The sequence below is a fragment of the Borostomias antarcticus genome (assembly GCF_949987555.1).
Source record: "Borostomias antarcticus genome assembly, chromosome: 12".
Lineage (NCBI taxonomy): Eukaryota > Metazoa > Chordata > Actinopteri > Stomiiformes > Stomiidae > Borostomias > Borostomias antarcticus.
The window spans coordinates 17,050,750-17,068,702 of record NC_140245.1 but is presented as its reverse complement, the minus strand read 5'-3'; the positions used below and the strand labels follow the sequence as shown (position 1 = coordinate 17,068,702).

At 43.0% G+C, this 17,953-nt stretch overlaps 1 protein-coding gene across 1 annotated transcript in view; it reads left to right on the top strand.

Moving 5' to 3' along the window:
- The window catches only part of cyp39a1 (cytochrome P450, family 39, subfamily A, polypeptide 1), a gene marked incomplete at both ends in the record, with an annotated part of 105,666 nt that overhangs the window by 32,865 nt on the left and 54,848 nt on the right, over nucleotides 1–17,953 (top strand). The window contains 2 exons of the mRNA XM_084447490.1: nucleotides 5,496–5,670; nucleotides 15,467–15,616. Coding sequence (XP_084303616.1) covers nucleotides 5,496–5,670; nucleotides 15,467–15,616 — 325 coding nt within the window. The remainder of the gene's footprint in view (nucleotides 1–5,495; nucleotides 5,671–15,466; nucleotides 15,617–17,953) is intronic.

Here is a 17,953-nt window from a genome sequence, read left to right as displayed (position 1 = left end):
CACTGATGAAAACCCCATGCGCACCAGGAACATATTGTGGTTTTAGGACAGTTTTGTGGACTGCAACTGAGTGGGTTCTACAGACCAGCTGCTTAGAACAGTTTTGTGGACTGCAGCTGAGTGGGTTCTACAAACTAGCTGCCTAGAACAGTTTTGTGGATAGCTAGTGTGGTGCCATCTGAGGAGTGACTCTGTAGACCCTTGATGGCGTAGCTTGATGTCTCCTATGGTGTTGCTTTTGACGATGGTTATATCACTTGTTTGTTTGGCAATCTATATTTAGCTTCTATTGGTGTTTACCCTGCATTGTTTACCACATCTTGTCCTGTGTATTTATGAATCAGCTTACTCTTCATGTTCATTCATTCCATGTTTTCTCCATGTAAAACGCTTAAAAAAACACGAAAAGTTAGATAATCTGTTTTCTCATGCATGTCCTCGTCAAATGTGTCTATCTTTGTCCATGATCTGTTTAACAAAATAATACAAGCTTTCTAAAAGGGAATGTTCTCTTCCCTACTAACATTGTCTCGTCTCTAGTCTCGTCTTACTAACACCCCACTCGTGGGCTGTACCTTGACGTGGTGAGTGGGCTTCCAACTAAACAGGTCTTGCTTCTCTATACAAAATGTCTACTCCTGGACTATTTTGAATCCACAACATGCTGTGTTATTCAGTTTTCAGTTTCTATGTGTTTTCAGATGTTGTGTAATGTTGTTACTAATGATGTGATTGGATATTGTGTTTGTAAATATTGGTTTACAATGCAAATGTATGGTTTTTTACAATACAACTTTTCAAAGCCCGTTTTCTCAAAATGAGTTATTTCTCATCTTAGGGACATCAAAACCACCACTTGAGTAGCACATACATACAACTTACTTTCCAGTTTTGTTCCAATCCATATTCTGAAGGGTTTGGCCAAGGGGGATTTTTTAAATTTCATTCATAGCCTGATTTATATAACAGTTTATCCCTAAAACATGGCGAAAATTGGTATTTTTATGACTGTTGACAGTATTTTCTGATTTCTGAAGTGAAAAAAAGAGATATCAAAAATCCCCCTTGGCCGAAGTTTTGAATAGGGATATGTGAACAAAATGAAACAAGAATTTTGAATCTGGCTTGAAACAATTAAAAAAATTGATGTCCCGAAATTATGCAAATTAGCGCATATTTAGCGTATATAATGCCCAATTTGCATATTAATCCATAAGATTTCAGAAAACGTGTAATACAAAAAAGATGCTCCTTAATGTATCTAACAAACTGGGGGAGTTTGATGGTGATACCTATTAAGGATTTATTTTTTCCTATTCACCTGGGGTGTCTCCCCTTAAGTGGGAAAGAGTTGTCACATAATGGGATATATAGGGTTGTACAGTCTGTTACTTCCACCTGTTGGCGAGAGCCATACTGCCAAGTTAAGAGTGACTTGAGTGTCACCTGTCTTCTGTGAGTTAATAAACATGGCGACCATCACCTTGCATGCTCCAGCCGTCTCCTGTCTGATTAAAGGTTGAAGCTCAGAGTTTAGACCAGGGGTCTGCAACCTGCGGCTCTGGAGCCTCATGTGGCTCTTTAGCCCCTCTACAGTGGCGCACTGGCTTTGACAAACATTATATGGAAATTAATAACTAAATAAATATATTACTATTAAAGGTGGGGTAGGTAGTTTGACGTCAAAAAGGCCTCCGATTGGTCATCTTTTTCAAAAGCACCCGCCCCTCCCTCCTGTCAATCATGATGTAGTCCCTCCCTCCAAACATGACTGGTAGGTGTGGCGAGATAGAGACCCTGATTGGTCAATACATTCGGGCGCGGTGCATTCTTTGAATCCAAAATACAGAGGCAGCGATAAACATGGAGATCCAAGTTTATTCTCAGAGCACTTCTGTTACTGATAGCTGAAAGGATATTATGCCAATTTTACAAAATAAAGCAAAAAGCAAACTACCTATCCCACCTTTAAATACATTTATTTAAAAATGAATTTGAAATACAAACAGCCAGGGTGGGTTTAAGTGTGACGACAGTGAGGAGCGGTTGAAGTTAGCGCGTGATAGATGGTGATACACAGATGGTTCATCCAATCACCAGCCAAGTAATTTTGAAAGTGTCTGCCCTTTTCCAAACAATACCAAAGATTTCCCAGATGATTATGCGAAGCAAACTATCTGGCGCGTCTGGTTAGATAGCAGCAGACTGCATAGAAATTCACCAGAATGCAGGAAATGTAATGTGGTGCTCAAAATGTCCCCCTTGGACCCCCAGACACCCCTGCCCCCCTTTATTTGTCCCCCCTGTGTGCATATACCACCACGCCTGAAAATAAATCTAAGGGGAAGCATTATCTTCATTTTAAGCTCAAATATGTTTTGCGGCTCCAGTCAGATTTTGTATTAATTTTTTGGCCAAAAATGGCTCTTTTGATAGTAAAGGTTGTCGACCCCTGGTATAGACAGAGTTAATACTCTGGCAAGATACAACAGCATCCAGATCACCAAGGACCTGACATGCTGAACACACATAGACACTGTGGTGAGGAAAGCACGTCAGAGACTGTACCACCTCCAAACAACTGAGAAAATTCAGAGCATCCCATCAGATCTGATGGAACTTCTACTCGTCCACGATCGAGAGCATCCTGACTGGGAATATCACCACCTGGTACCGGAACAGCAGCTCTCAGGATCCAAGACCCTACAGAGAGTGGTATGGTCAGATGAACGTACCTGGGGGGTACCACTCCCCCACCTTGAAGACATCTACTCCAAAAGATGCAAGACGAAGGCCAACAGGAACCTGAGAGACCCCAGCCACCCAAGCAATGAACTGTTCTCTGCTATGGTCGGGGAAAAGATACCACACACACACAAGGCGAGCACAGAGAGACTCAGGAAGAGCTTCTTTCCGCAAGCCATTCGACCCCTGAATTAATCTATCTAACATATAGTACCACTATACCCAGAGGAGCAGGACACCTAGTGTACACAACACAACCCCCCCCGCGTGATTATTTACAGCATTATAGCTGTAGCATATACATTACCTCCCCACCCCCCCACCCAGATTATTTATTATTATTTATTTATATCCATACATAATGCATCTTATAATGTATAGAAAGTGTACTTATTGTGTAATTAGTGTTCATTTGTAAACTTAGTAATTTTTGTAATTTGTAAATTTGTAACTTGTACATTTGTAATTTGTAATTGAGTATTAGAATTTATCTGTATCAAGCATAATCATGGAGCTGGCGGCAAAATTTCACTCTGACTGTACACCGTACATTACATGTGACAAATAAAGGAATCTTGAATCTAAACCCTAACCACAACGTAGGTGAGCTTTGCAAAAGGAGGTTGTTTAAGGACCACTTTTGAGGTTCAGCAAGTGTGTTCTAGTTTTGATCCTCTGCAGCCTCTGCAGTTGTGATCTGAGACTCCTCACCTATAGTAGGCTCCTGCCCTTCACTGATCCAGTTACTCAACTCATATTACCTCCTCACTCACTCACTCACTCACTCACTCACTCACTCACGCACTCACCATGTCAGTTTAGCCTGTGGTGATGACACTTCTCACTTCTGAACTAATTTTTTCAGTAGTTTTGTTTTTGAAAACTTCGTTAATAGAAACTCATCTGGGATCTGGAATGTGGGAGTGAAACCTGAGTTGCACCTGCAGTGGAGGACACAGCATGTCATCTTTATACATTATTCACACTCTGTCTGCATGCTCAATCATCTTGATAAATCATTCATAGAGAGCATGTTCTGTCCTGCAGGCTAGGCAGCAGCTGGCATTCACCGTACACAGTATTTCTGTGACAGAGTATTTCTGTGACAGAACAGTTTGCTTCAGTATGCAGTAGCTTACCTCAGTATGCAGTCATCGATCAGTAAGAATCAATCAATCAATCAATCAATCAATCAAAGCTTTATTTGTATAGCGCATTTCATACCCAGAGGCAACACAATGCGCTTTACAGAGAACAAGGGAGGTGGGCATACGACCCACTCTCTACATATTCCAGAGGGAAGAAAGAAAAAACAGTAATCACCCGGGGGCCAGATAAGTGAGCTGTAAAAAATCTTCCCTGACCCCTCTCAACAAGGCGTTCGAGCAAGCTCCAGGAGTATGTTTGTCTACCGGCTAAGAACATTTATAAAGAAATACATTACATTAAATTACATTTCAGAGTAAGAGAGGCTAAAAAAGCATCATAGGAGAGAGGACATTCTACGGACATGCTACGACATCCACAGCAGACACGGGGGTATCTATTGGACTCCGGGAGGTCTGCTGGTGACAGTGGGGCATCCACTGGACCTGGTTAGAAGATAGGAGGGAGAGAGAGAGGCACTAGGGAGAGGGAAGGCAGAATAGGGTTAGTAGCACATAGAGCCATACAGACCACACAGATATTGAAACAGGCAACCTGGGGCAAGCTCCTGGAATATATTTGTCTAATGGCTAATAACATTTAAAGAACAATAAATTACATTAAATTAAATTTTCAGAGCAAGAAAGGCTAAGAGCATCAGGTCCAGGCCTAAGCCGGATGTGGACTGATGTGTGTCTGTGTGTATGTGTGTGTGTGTGTACTAAATACTACGACATCCACAGCTCCACAGCTGACACAGAGGTATCTATCGGACTCAGGGTGGTCTGCGGGCAACAGTAGGGCATCCACTGGACCTGGTTAGAGGATAGGAGGGAGAGAGAGAGGCACTAGGGGAGGCAGAAAACGGTTAGTAGCACACTGAGCCATTGAAGCAACACAGCTGTCAGAACAGAACAAGCCTGTTTCAGAGTAACCAGCTTCTGTACACTACTTGATATACATACAGTGCATAGCAGGATGAATACCAATGTATACAGAGGATTCACAGGTAGGTTTGAGGCTGCCTTTCTGTGTCTCAAGGTCCTAGCTAGTGATTGTAGGCGAGGTCGAAAAGGTACGTCTTGAGGTCTCGCTTGAAGACCTCCGTTGTTTCGTCCCTTCTTAGGCACTCTGGTAGGGTGTTCCAGAGGTTGGGGGCATAGAAACTAAAAGCTGCCTCTCCGTGTTTCTTGGTCCTGGCTTTTGGAACTGTTAAAAGTTCAGTACCTGAGGATCTGAGTGGTCTGTTGGGCATGTACTTAACAAGCATGTCTGAAATATATTCTGGTGAGTGACTATGGAGAGATTTATAGACTATTAATAGTATTTTAAAGTCTATTCTAGAGTTGACTGGTAACCAGTGTAGTGATTTTAAGGCTGGTGTGATGTGTGCCCTTCGTCTAGTCTTAGTGAGGACTCGTGCTGCAGCATTCTGTATCATTAAGTAAGAAGTGTTTCTTAATCTGATTACACCAAGATTTCCATTAGAACAGTAATAAAGAATATTATTGATACCGTAATAGGCTCTTTGTTGTCGTTCATAGTTATAGTTAACCTCCTAGTATGAGTGGCTTATAAGACAGAGACGTGTCTTGTCTCCACAGCTTCCATCAGCAAGGAGAGCTTCTACAGGTTCCACCCAGCATGCAACACCCTGATCAAAGGCCGTCTGACCCCCGGGAACGTGGCCCAGTTGACAGAGCACCTGTGTGAGGAGTTCAACTACCACCTGGAGCAGCTGGGGGCCCAGGGCCAGGGGGGCCTCAATGACATGGTCAGGTACTGTACTGAACATGTGTGTATCTGTGTGTATGTGTGTGTGTGATTCTGTTGTCTCAATAGAACTGAGTCACTCCTGGAATATTGTTGTTATGCACTTCAGCAGAACCACCTAGACAGGAACCTCCAGACTGACTTCAGTCACTTCACTATGTCAAGGACAGGTTTTTATTTACAGCGTGGCTCTGTCCTGCCTGATGTAAGCGTACTCGCTGTACCAATGTGAACATCACTGCGGGCACATTTTGGCAACCAGACACTAGTTGACATTACAGCTCTTTGTACTGACAATAATTTTGACAATTGATTAGCTGATTGTAAGGCTGCACGATTATGACAAAAAATAATAATTGCGATTTTATTTGTTTGATATTATCTCACATTTTAAATACACTTTCTGTGGTGCCAGCTTCATATATAAAAAAGAGAAACATATTACACTGGGTCTGGGCCGGGCGTTCTGAGGAAGAGGAAGGACACAAACGACAAATACATGAGGGCCTCTTTAAAACATTTTAAACTAGAAAGTACATTTCCTGGAGAAAATGTGAGGTGAGCTAGCTGCTGCAGCTGTATGTAACAGCAACTGCTAGTACTATTACAGACCAGCCAATCTCCATGCATCCACCCGTGAAGACCGTGTGTCTCTAGTCCACTCAGGGGCTGAATTGTGGGGTCCGTGGCGTTGACAGTGGCATGGTGGCGAGACTCCGCCCCCTCAGGTCAGAGCTGGTCGGGGGCAGTGCAATGACCTCTTGCCAATCTCCATGCACCCACCAGCGAAGACCGTGTGTCTCTAGCCCACTCAGGGGCTGAGTTGTGGGGCCTGTGGCGTGGATAGTGACGTGGTGGTGAGACTCCGCCCCCTCAGGACAGAGCCAGTCGGGGACAGTGTACCCCTCTCCGGGCCACCTACCTGACTCCACTGGTGAAGACCGTGTGTCTCTAGCCCACTCAGGGGCTGAGTTGTGGGGCCCATGGCGTGGATAGTGGCGTGCTGATTAGGCTCCGCCCCTTTGGGTCACAGCTAGTCGGGGACAGTACAGTGACCTCCGGGCAATTTCCATGCATCCACCATTGAAGACTGTGTGTCTCTAGCCCACTCAGGGGCTGAAAAGTGGGTTCTGTGGTGTGAATAGTGGCGTGGTGGCGAGGCTCCGCCTCTTTTGGTCATAGTCAGTCAGGGACTGTGTACTCCTCTCCGGGCTACCCACCTGCCCCCACCAGTGAAGATTATAGCTGAATCCCAAATCGCGCACTTAGGCGAAAGTGCAGAGCACTCGCGGCCTTGTGGCCTTACATGCGCGTTCCCGCTAAGTCCACAAGGGCTCAGGGTAGTCCCAAAACGGAATTGCTAGGTCCACAAGTGCGCCACTGCCGCCATTTTGCGCACTTTAACCGCACTTACCGAAAGTCCGCAATTTCGCGGACTTAGGAGCAGAAAATACCCACAGCCCACCGCGTCTCATGTGACACGGTGCTTGAGTGCATCCGAGTCATGATCCGAGTGCATCACACATAAATGATGACATTTGCAGATAACACAACATTTATCTTGAAATCCACATGCTGCAAATATATCCCACCCAACATATTTTTTAAATTATTATAAAATTAAAACAGACGTCAATCGGTCAATTTGCAGAGCAGAGCGGAGAGCTGAGGGGAGCGTCAGAGCAGCCTCTGCGTCGGAGGGACGCGGCAGCCAATGAAAACGAAGTGGGAGGGGCATTGAGCGAAACTGGCTTGGCACGCCGCTGGAAGTGCTGTCCCATTTAATTCCCGGCCCTGCACCCTCTGGCCCTTCCAGCTGACGTCATTTAAGTGCGAGGGCCGCAAGTGCGAGGGGCCGCAAGTGCGGTTTGCGCACTCGGATTGGGATTCAGCTCATGTGTCTGTATTCCACTTTGGCTGAGTTCTGTGCTACCACATTAGTTATAAAAGGGTGCCTGTACCTTTAAGAGAGGCTGCACATGCACACAAATTCAAAAAAAGCAACAGCTGCCAGCACTCTAATCCCAACTGACACTCTGATCCTAGACATGGGCTGTGTCCGAAATGCCTATATAGCAGGTGAGATGTAGCATGCTATATAGTACTACTCCAAGAAAACGATATAGCAGGCGAGAAAAATGTAGCATGCTACTCGAGTCAGGTGACGTGAATGCGTGGGTTACGCCGTTACGTTGAGGCGAAAAGGCGTTCAGTTACCCAGACCTCGAACCTGTGGTTAGTTTATATTCTGGTTATATTCTCTCAAATATATCGTTTCGAAAAATTATTTCTTTATCCAGGCATCTTAGTTTTAACAGTTTCATTATAGCGGAGCAGGTCATATTTGCTCGTATGTGGTATTTATTTTGTTCACAAGTTCGCGATCGTACAGCCAGGCTACAGAGCTCCAGAAACCGTTAAAACTGTAGGCATGGCGACAAGTTAGAAAAAGGGTAAAAATGCAAAATTAGCAGCTCAAAAGTTAGAGTGCGGCACCATACATTTCAATGGGGAGCGCAGTTGCCGAACAAATCGTCATACCGTGAAAACTATAAGTCACACAGCTTAGATACATTGTACAAATCAGCACAGTTGTGTGAATGTTTTTATGTGCAATATGTGTGTGAGCTTTCAAAACTGTAGGAGTGCCAGCAGTTTACAAAATGTGTGAATATTTTCAAAGCAACAGCTGCCACCACTCTAAAAACATAATGATACTGAACATTCAACCAGCAGTTTCAATGGCACAAAAATTACTATTAAAAGTTAAATTACAAAAAAACTAAAGAATATCAAAAATCTGAATGGATCCGTTAAAGAGCTAAACATCGTGAACATTTTAAAGTTTGAATGATGTTTCTAGCACAAAGTATGAAGTAGTTAAGAAGACAAAAACTGGGGAGAACTAGAATAAGAAAGAAAAAGAGCTTCTGCAAGCTAGCCCACCTAATTAAAAATGTTAAAAATCATGCATGAAATCCAAACAGTACAATGCCCGAGTAGGAATTAACATGTTTATTCTGCATCACCCAATGCTTAAATCACAACCAGACACCAAGGGAAGGTCATGGTTTGAGCCAAGTGAGAAGCTGGCAGTTTGACATTAAAAAAAAAAGTATAAATGTCACAGCTTTATATTTACACCGTAGGAATCCTGCATGAACATATTAGTAGGCGTACATACTGTGATGGGAATGAGTTGTGGGACTCTGGACTGAGCATGGATTCACTGATTTGATTGGATTGAACACAAGTGGGACTGATTGAGATGTAAGAAGACAAAAGACTGGTCAGACAAAGAGATGCAAACAAGAAACAGTAACGGCTACAAATGAAAAATATAAAAAATCATGTCACACAGCACAATGGATTGTGCATTGGCATTTTTATTCCGCATCCCCCTGGGCTTGAACTCTTGTTGAGAAGCCATAGATGGTTTCACACCGACTTAAACATCACAATCACAAGGGTTGCATGTAAAAGTCACAGGTGCGTATAACATGGAGGTTTCAGCAGTTTCCACAAAATGTTTGTTAAAATAAAGTGGTAAAAGTGGCAAAAAACAAAACCAAAGAGTCAATAATAAAACCAAGTTATACACTCAACAAGAGGGTCACCAGGGACAATGCACAGCTACAGAAAATAATGAACAAGAGGGGAGCTGCATGTGGGCTATATATACAGATGTGGGAAGTTAGAAATGTCACATGCTGCAGCATTTCACCTCGCGGTATTTGGCAGGGAAATCCCGTTGGAAATCTCGTGGGATTTCAGACGGGTGTTATTTCGTTTTAGTGATGCACCACCGCCAGGTGGCGTCTTTGAGTAGATTTAGCAGGCTGGGCTCAGTGTTTTTCTCCTATAGTCTACGAATGAAGCATCATTAAGTTTCACATTCTTTAATTTAAATGCTCTGTTGTAAAGCACTTTGAGCTGAATTTATCTGTATGAAAGGGGCTATACAAATAACGTTTAATTGTTATTATTACCTTGTTCTCAAACACATGTTTTCTCCATCTCGATGTAATTTAATTATTACGAACACCTATATCTAGGCCTACAGTAGCCTATCTATCTCGGTAACTGACGTCGGGTCAAGACGTGGTGTCTGTTAAGTCAAATGTGCAAAATAACAGTATTGTAAATATATTTGTTAGTAAAGATGTGGTGAACGTGAGGGTTTTGCGTTTTGTTTCTGGAACGCATTCAACTGGTAGGCTACCTCGTAAACCCCGGAAGTAAATTTGAAGACGGGGCACCAGCTAATGTAGCCAAGTCTGAGCGCAGTAGGCTATATGGCTTCAGCACGATACAAAGAAAAAATAAACTTGATCGACTTGTGGATCCATACAAAATTGAAATAGTCGCCATGAGTAAAGATCACTCATTGCCAATCATATCCGGACATTAACTATCTTGTGCATAGCGGCAGGTTTGACAGTGAGACATCAACCGATAATTGTAATAATGCGATTATTGAAATGGTCTTGTGAACGCCTTTATCTGATTTCCAAAATCGGGGTAAGGTCCATAGGACGATTGTGGGTTTTCATTTGCACATAACTATATTTTAATAAAACATTGAAGTCCGCCTGTCAATGACTTTCCCTAAAATTGTGTTCTGTTGCACCCCCTATTGTTAAATTATAAATGAAAAAAACATACACAATATTTTGTTATTTGAATGATCTTTAATATATATATATATTCAAGATCATTCAAATAACAAAATATCGTGTATGTTTTTATTTTTTTATACCGGCCGCCAGCTGTTCAATGAACGGCTATAGGGAATGCGCAGTTTCGCGCTGGCTACAGCCTATAATATGCACAGTTTTGCGCTATGTAGGCTATTATAAATAAGTATTATTCATTGGGGGAGCTTGGACTCGCTGGGGACTGGTGGAGAGACGCAGAGCCTCCCCAGACGCGACATCCTCCAGTTGGCTGAAGAGCTGCGCGCTCTGGCGTCCAAACAGCCACCTGCGGCGCCCCTCGCAGTGTCCACAGAAGAATACCCCCACCAAAATACCTGCATGGTGAAGACAAGCTGCAGAAAGAACAGAACTGTCTACCAATGCATGAAGTGCACCTAGCTGTCTGTGAGAGGCTATAGCAGAGGATATGTGCGAAGTGTATTTGAGCTGCCGCCTCAACCGTGTGTATAAGAGCAGAGCGCATCATATAGCTACAACTAGTAGCCCATAGCCATTAAAACGGCTTATTGTTTTATTCATATATCAACTAGATAATTCGATAATAATGAGTAGCCTAGTAGGCTATAAAATTAATTCAATAGGGCAAGCCTTAAGTTGTAGCCTAGGCTACAGTACAATCACAAGACGCATAGGCCTAGCCTATCGTAAAAAGTGTTGCGTTCTCATAGGCCTATATTAACTTAGATAATTATTAATTATGCTCAGGTCATAATGTCCGTTGAAAATAATTCCCTCTTAAGCAGGATTTGAATTGTATTAAAATAGGCTAAAATTAAATTTCCACATATTCTGATTCCTTCTAGGTCTATATAAAAAAAAACATTAGCCTATAGGCTTCTGCGATGAACAAAACAGCCACAATGTAGCCTGCTTAGCGAGCGAGAGGGCAGTCTACCATAAAGTGTATAACCATAATGTAATATATCTAGACTACATGCATTGTGGTATTTCTTTATATAGCCAATTGTTTCTCAATAAACAGTTATGTCATCCTCTGAGTCCGAATGTAGGCTAATAGACCGGCAGCTCTAAATGCCTTCCCAATCAATGAGACATGGTTGTAAAAATGATGTTTTATTGATGAAAAGGGTAAAACTGAAAAACATGGAGAGTCATTGCATTGATCGATGCAGTCCGCTACCAGCAAACACTGAAAATACAGGTCCTCAATTTATTTAGATTAGACTAGCCTATCCAACTGGACCACTCCAATGAATGTTGAACGTAGCCTACTTTTATTCTTTAGGTTTTACAGAATCGGCCTACAATGTCCACACATGCATGCGCCATCTGACTAGCTCGCCACCCGCCAGCGAACCTGGACTAGACTATTGTAACCCCCCCCCCCCCAAATGCTTTTATATTCAAATAAACTGGATGAACCGGTTTCCTAGCCCTGGATCGTGGGGAGGGGGGTAGCCTGCGTTAGCGGGTGCTTTGCCATGACCGGCCATTGAATTCGCTAGTTTGATTGATAGATGGATGGATTAACGTCCAAAGTAGATTGTGCAAGTATTGTATAGGCCCATGTGTAAGAGATGAATGGCTGTAACCATGAACTCAGCCAGAGGTAGGCCCTACTGTAGATTATCAGCATTATCACCAGTCTCAATTTATGTCTCAATTTATGTGTTGCCATTCATTTAAACCACCATCTCATCTAGACTACTTCTGTTGCTGCATTTTTACATTTATGCTTTCATGATTTTAGAGCGCAATAAACATTTTCCAGGATTCCAATAAGTCCATCCATTCATCCAACTTTGTTCTGAGCGCAGCGCAGGCTGGTAGCCTACTGTCAAGGCTCACGACTGATGCACTCCCTTAACACGTCTCGCATCCCCAGACCATCAAGAGAATTTCAATATGAAAGACCTTGGGATTCCAGGAGTCAAGGCCGTTTCAGACGGGGAGCGACATTCCGCCTGCGTTCTCGCTCGGATCAGCGGGGGACGCACGCGTCCTGCGCGCAGCGGGGAAAGCTGACTACAATTCAGCTCTTGTCGCGGGCGGGCGTGTGCAGCCTTGTTCCATATGAGAACACTCCTCGGTCCAATTCCGTATAGTTGATCAGCCTGTGTACTTTCAACGAATGTATTATTAGACATAATATCATAATAATATATATAGCCTTCAACGACCTCTGCCTGCCTGATGGTCTCAGGGCTAAAGAGACCGCGCGTCGTTCCTCACCCTAACTATTGGCATGCTATCAATGAAAGAACATACATTGTAAATAAACATGGTTTTAGGCTATTGTTTTTATGTAGGCTTATAGGTTAAGCTTTTTGTGTACATAAGGTAACGTCATTGTAAACGAAAGTAGCCTATAGCCTATAATCCAATTGACTGGAACCAGGGGGTTTGACAAAAGTTATGAGGCAAAATAATTTGTCTTGACTGCATTCAAGATGTATCTTTCACATTAAAACTACATACAAAGCTGGGAATGCTAAGAAAATTGCATATGTTTGCAAACTAAAACAAGTGAACACAATTTTACAATCGAAAATGCTTATGAGACCATTATTTTACTTATATGGGGCAAAAGTGGTTTCTCTTCCTGCTTCTGCCTAAGCCCTCCACAATACCACAATACAACGGTGTCATGTTTTACCGAAGGAGAAGTGAAGAAGACGGTAGCTAGCAGTAGCTAAAGCAGTAGCTAATGTTAAGATCATTCCTCTAGCTGCTTTGCTTCTAATGCGAGTTCGTCTCCGTTCCTGCCCGAGAAACAGAAGTTGAACTAATAGCATCAAAATCTAAATAGCTACAGGAATCATCGTTGTAAAGTTAGCTATCTGCTTTTTAGCCACCGACAGCTACCGTTAATATTATGGAAGCTGCTGTCGTGAGCTAACTTGCTATCACGGTCTTATCGTGCAGCTTCACAGCCTGCTATTAGCAGACAGCACTCAAGTTGACAAAATCACACTTGCACATCATTAGAATTCCAACCATTAATATGGGATTTATCATTCAACTAAACATGGAACCTGAATACTACCTGATATTTAAACCTGCTGCCATCAGTGATCGGCGCGTCTGCTTGTTTGAGTCATGAATATCTTACGCAGTTACATTCCATGTGTCCCAAAACTGTTAAATCATTCCCCATGTAGTTCACTATGAGTCGCACTCAATACATCCATGGTAATAGGGAATAGGGAGTGAGTGAACCATTTCAAACACATCTCTGGTCATCTCCGTTAGCCATCTTACTCGTCCTGATGCCATGTTCCATATGAGAACACTCAGTCAGCCTAATGTATTAAACTTCTACTTGTCCCGACAGTTAACAGATATAGACCCGGCGACAGTTACAGAGATAGAAACTATAAATAGATAGGCTTTGTTCGTAATAATTAAATTACAACCAGACAGAGAACAAGGAGTTTGAGAACGGTAGGCTCATCTAATGTGCGAGATGAGCTACAGCAATGGGTCAATGAGTGGTATTACTGCGCCCCTATGGGCAGGCGAGCGGTGGTGCGGAATGCCGTAAAGCGCCTGTTAGAATACCGCGGGTCAAGTTACATTCTTATGTTCCCACATCTGTACACAGACTAACAAGACAGGTGGAAACCAATCAAACAATCAGTGGCACAGGTTCTCTCAATCAGTCAATTTAGCCAGTTGTAGTGGGTCCGCTATTGGGGCGCAGTTGCCAACAACAACGTCTCTGATTGGTGGAGACATTGCTGTTGCACTATGGGATTGTGGGTAGTGTATTTTTTCCTGTATGAACAGCAGTAGTTTGAGGGGACAAAATGAGGACATACTTCAAAATACGGTCAAAAATTAATGAGAATTCTTTCACTGATACACTACGCAAGCTACACTAACTACGTTACCGCATGCTGCAGATCTCTCTATGGGTCTGGGACACTTCATGCAAAAATCTGGTGCTCAAACCCTAGCACTTCATTGGTTTCGCAGGAATCCCTGCAACACCAATCAGTAACGACTTTCGCAATCAGGCGTTCCCAACCATAGATATGCCCCACCCCATATAACCTGGGCTAGTGTCTCATTCGCTGCTACAACCTGTCACTCTTTCAATTTTGAACCGTTGATACACCCTCAGAATAGCAGCTTGGGCAGTGAAGTGGCACAGACTAGTATGTAGTATGTGGAGCGCAGCAATTCAATTTGAGTCTGGAGAGAGACTACATCTACCATGTCATGAAAATGTTGTCATTTTTTTCATGAACATTTGAGATTTATTGAGCGAGTATTTACAGTAGCTGCATACAGTACTGTTTACAGTAAAACATTTTGATGCGCTGTGGGCTCAATTTTTGATATTTCAAAATTCTGTGAAGATCGTTTGTGGAGGACAGTCTGAAGATGTAGTGTAGCAATTGGGGTGTTAATTGACCAAAAAATGTGGGAGGAGTAGGGTTTGATAGGTATTACAGTTTTTGAGAAAAACAGAGTGATGGACTCGCCAGCTCAAAGCATATGTAAGTTTCTACTCACTTGGGTTTACGTTTTGGTGGTGGTTGCAAAGTGATAGCACGTAGTATGGCAGATTTTTTTTCAATGTATTTTTATTTTTCAACTTTAGATGGTTGCTGTAGCGCCACCATTAGGACTATTGGCCCACAATGCTGGTTGAGGACTTTGGGCATAGGACTGGACCTATGTGCAAAGTTTGGTGATTTTTCATACATGGGAAGTCAGACTTCCTAGGAAGATTCAGATTCAGAATATTGAGAAATACAAGAGGGACCAGTAGCTGAGGCTGCCCGGCCCCGAATAAAAATGCTGTGTATCAATGAAATTGCTCACAGCACACTCAGCAGGAACACGTATTTCGTCAGACAGCATAAATGCCCATGATTCATCAACATGCTCCCAGCACACTCAGTGAAAACTGAATTATTAATTGGTAATCAATAATTGCGGCTTTTTGCAGTTAGTTAATTGCAGAGGTCATAATTGCAATTATTGTATGATTAATTCACGATTAATTGCGCAGCCATAGCTTATTGGCATTCTCTGTGTGGTTGTCAGGAGCTTTATCTGCATTGTGATTGGCTGAGATGTGATGTACAGTATCTGTGTTGTGTAATTGGCAGGGAAGTGATGTACCCGGCAGTGATGAGTAACCTGCTGGGGAAAAGCAACTCTCCAGGGAGTCCCTTCACCATGGAGGAGTTCCAGCAGAAGTTCAGCGTCTATGATGAGGGCTTCGAGTACGGCTCCCAACTCCCAGACATGCTCCTCAGGTCAGTGGGGGGCTGAGGTCTGGCCTCTAAGGTCTGGCCTCTAAGGTTTGGCCTCTAAGGTCTTATCTCAAGGTCTGTTATAGCCAGCACACTCTTCTTTGCTGTTGCCTGCTGGGGAGACAGCATCAAGTCTGGGGAGTCAAACAAACTGAACAAGCTGGTGAGGAGGGCCGGCTCTGCTGTGGGGAACAACTGGACAGCCTGGTGTCGGTGGTGGAGAGGAGGATGAGGGACAAACTGAAGTCTATTCTTGACAACCCCTTCCATCCCCTCTATGACGAGCTGTGGCAGATGGAGAGCACTTTCAGCCACAGGCTCATCTCAGCCAGGTACAATACGAAGCAATTCAGGCGTTCCTTTGTACCAGCAGCCGTCAGACTATATAAGAGGGCCTGAGCGTTCCGAGTATTGTACAAGTGTGCATGTATGTATGTGCATATGTGTATTACGAGATATTTCTATACAGTCTGGATGTACTGTATGTATATATATGTATTACTGTATACAGTATGTGTGTATGTGTATTACTAGATATATCTATACATATACAGACTGGATGTATGTATGTATGTACATATACGTATATATATATATGCATATGTATGTATGTATGTATGTATGTATGTATGTATGTATGTATGTATGTATGTATGTATGTATATACAGTATGTGTACTCCTAGACATATCTATTTATACAGACTGGATGTATGTACATATATTTTATACTATACACATGCTGTACATACTGTTTAGATGTATATAGTCCCTGTTCTTCCTCTTTTTGTGCGTGGCTGTAAGCCAGTGCACCAAAGATAGCAAATGTCTGGTTGTCACTCCCTCCCTCCTTCCTTCCATTCCTCCCTTCCTCCATCGTGTTGTTGACCTGCAGTTCTATGTTGCTACCACAAGAGGCAGTGGTCCCAGAACCCTCCGTCGTGTTGTTGACCTGCAGTTCTATGTTGCTACCACAAGAGGCAGTGGTCCCAGAACATCAAAACAAAAACACTATGACACCACACATTTTCCAGATCCTTGGTGGTCTAGTGGATAGGGTGTCCGCCTCCCATGCCGAAGGTTGCGGGTTCAAGCCTTGCTGGTTCAAGCCTTGTTGTGGACAATATTTTGTCACTGGATGTTATAGAAGCTATGTAAAAATGCGGTTACCTGGTGATGCTATGTCAGTTATTGAATTTATGTGCAGTAATTGAACATTTGAAATACTCCTGTTTTGAAATTATACCTACAGTATAGGTGTCTCAGTAATCACCCATTATATATTAGGCTATACTTTGCATGTATTTACTAGGTAAATGTTTAGTTTTTTCAGACGTACGGGAGATCCCATTGGAACAAAACATTTTTTTTTTCATTTTTAAAGAACTGTACAGTCTGATTTGCAGATTAATTAACTGTGTCAAACTGATTGTGCCACCACAAGACGCAGTGGTCCCAGAACATCAAAACAAAAACACTATAGCTGTCTTTCCACTGTCGGGCCGAACGGTTACTAAGCAGTTTTGTTCGGCTCCGTTCTGTCCCGGACTCGTGAGAACCGTAACCATCAGTTTTTCCACTGCCGGGCCGCTAATAGTATAGGGGAGGATTTGGTTTATTTTGGACTATTTCTGTTTTTTCTTTTTATGCACCTACATGAGCACACAAACCGTACCTGGTGTGATGGTGTTGAAAGAAGGAGACAGAGAAGAAAGAGAGGGGGACACAAATCAAAGTAGGTACAGAACACAAGAATGTAACTTGACCCGCGGTATTCTAACAGGCGCTTTACGGCATTCCGCACCACCGCTCGCACGCCCATAGGGCCGCAGTAATACTACTCATTGACCCATTGCTGTAGCTCATCTCGCACATTAGATGAGCCTACCGTTCTCAAGCTCCTTGTTCTCTGTCTGGTTGTAATTTAATTATTACGAACAAAGCCTATCTATTTATAGTTTCTAGCTCTGTAACTGTCGCCGGGTCTATATCTGTTAACTGTCGGGACAAGTAGAAGTTTAATACAGTAGGCTAACTGAGGGGCGAATTCACTAAAGCAAATTGCGCCCGCTAATTGCACCATTATATTGCGCGTCAGTTGCGCCCGCTATGTGCTCCGTTTTAAAAACCTATTCACTAAAGACATTGCGCTAATAATATCCCAGCGCAAACACGCCCATTCGGTGTTTGCGGCTGAGTGCAATTTGCTGCTGATATAGGAAATGACTATAAATACAGCGCATGCAGCGCATACAACTCGTATGCATATCATTGGACGATGGCAGACAGAAAAAGAAAGATACGATTTTCAGACAGCGAACTTGAAGGCCTCACGGACGAGG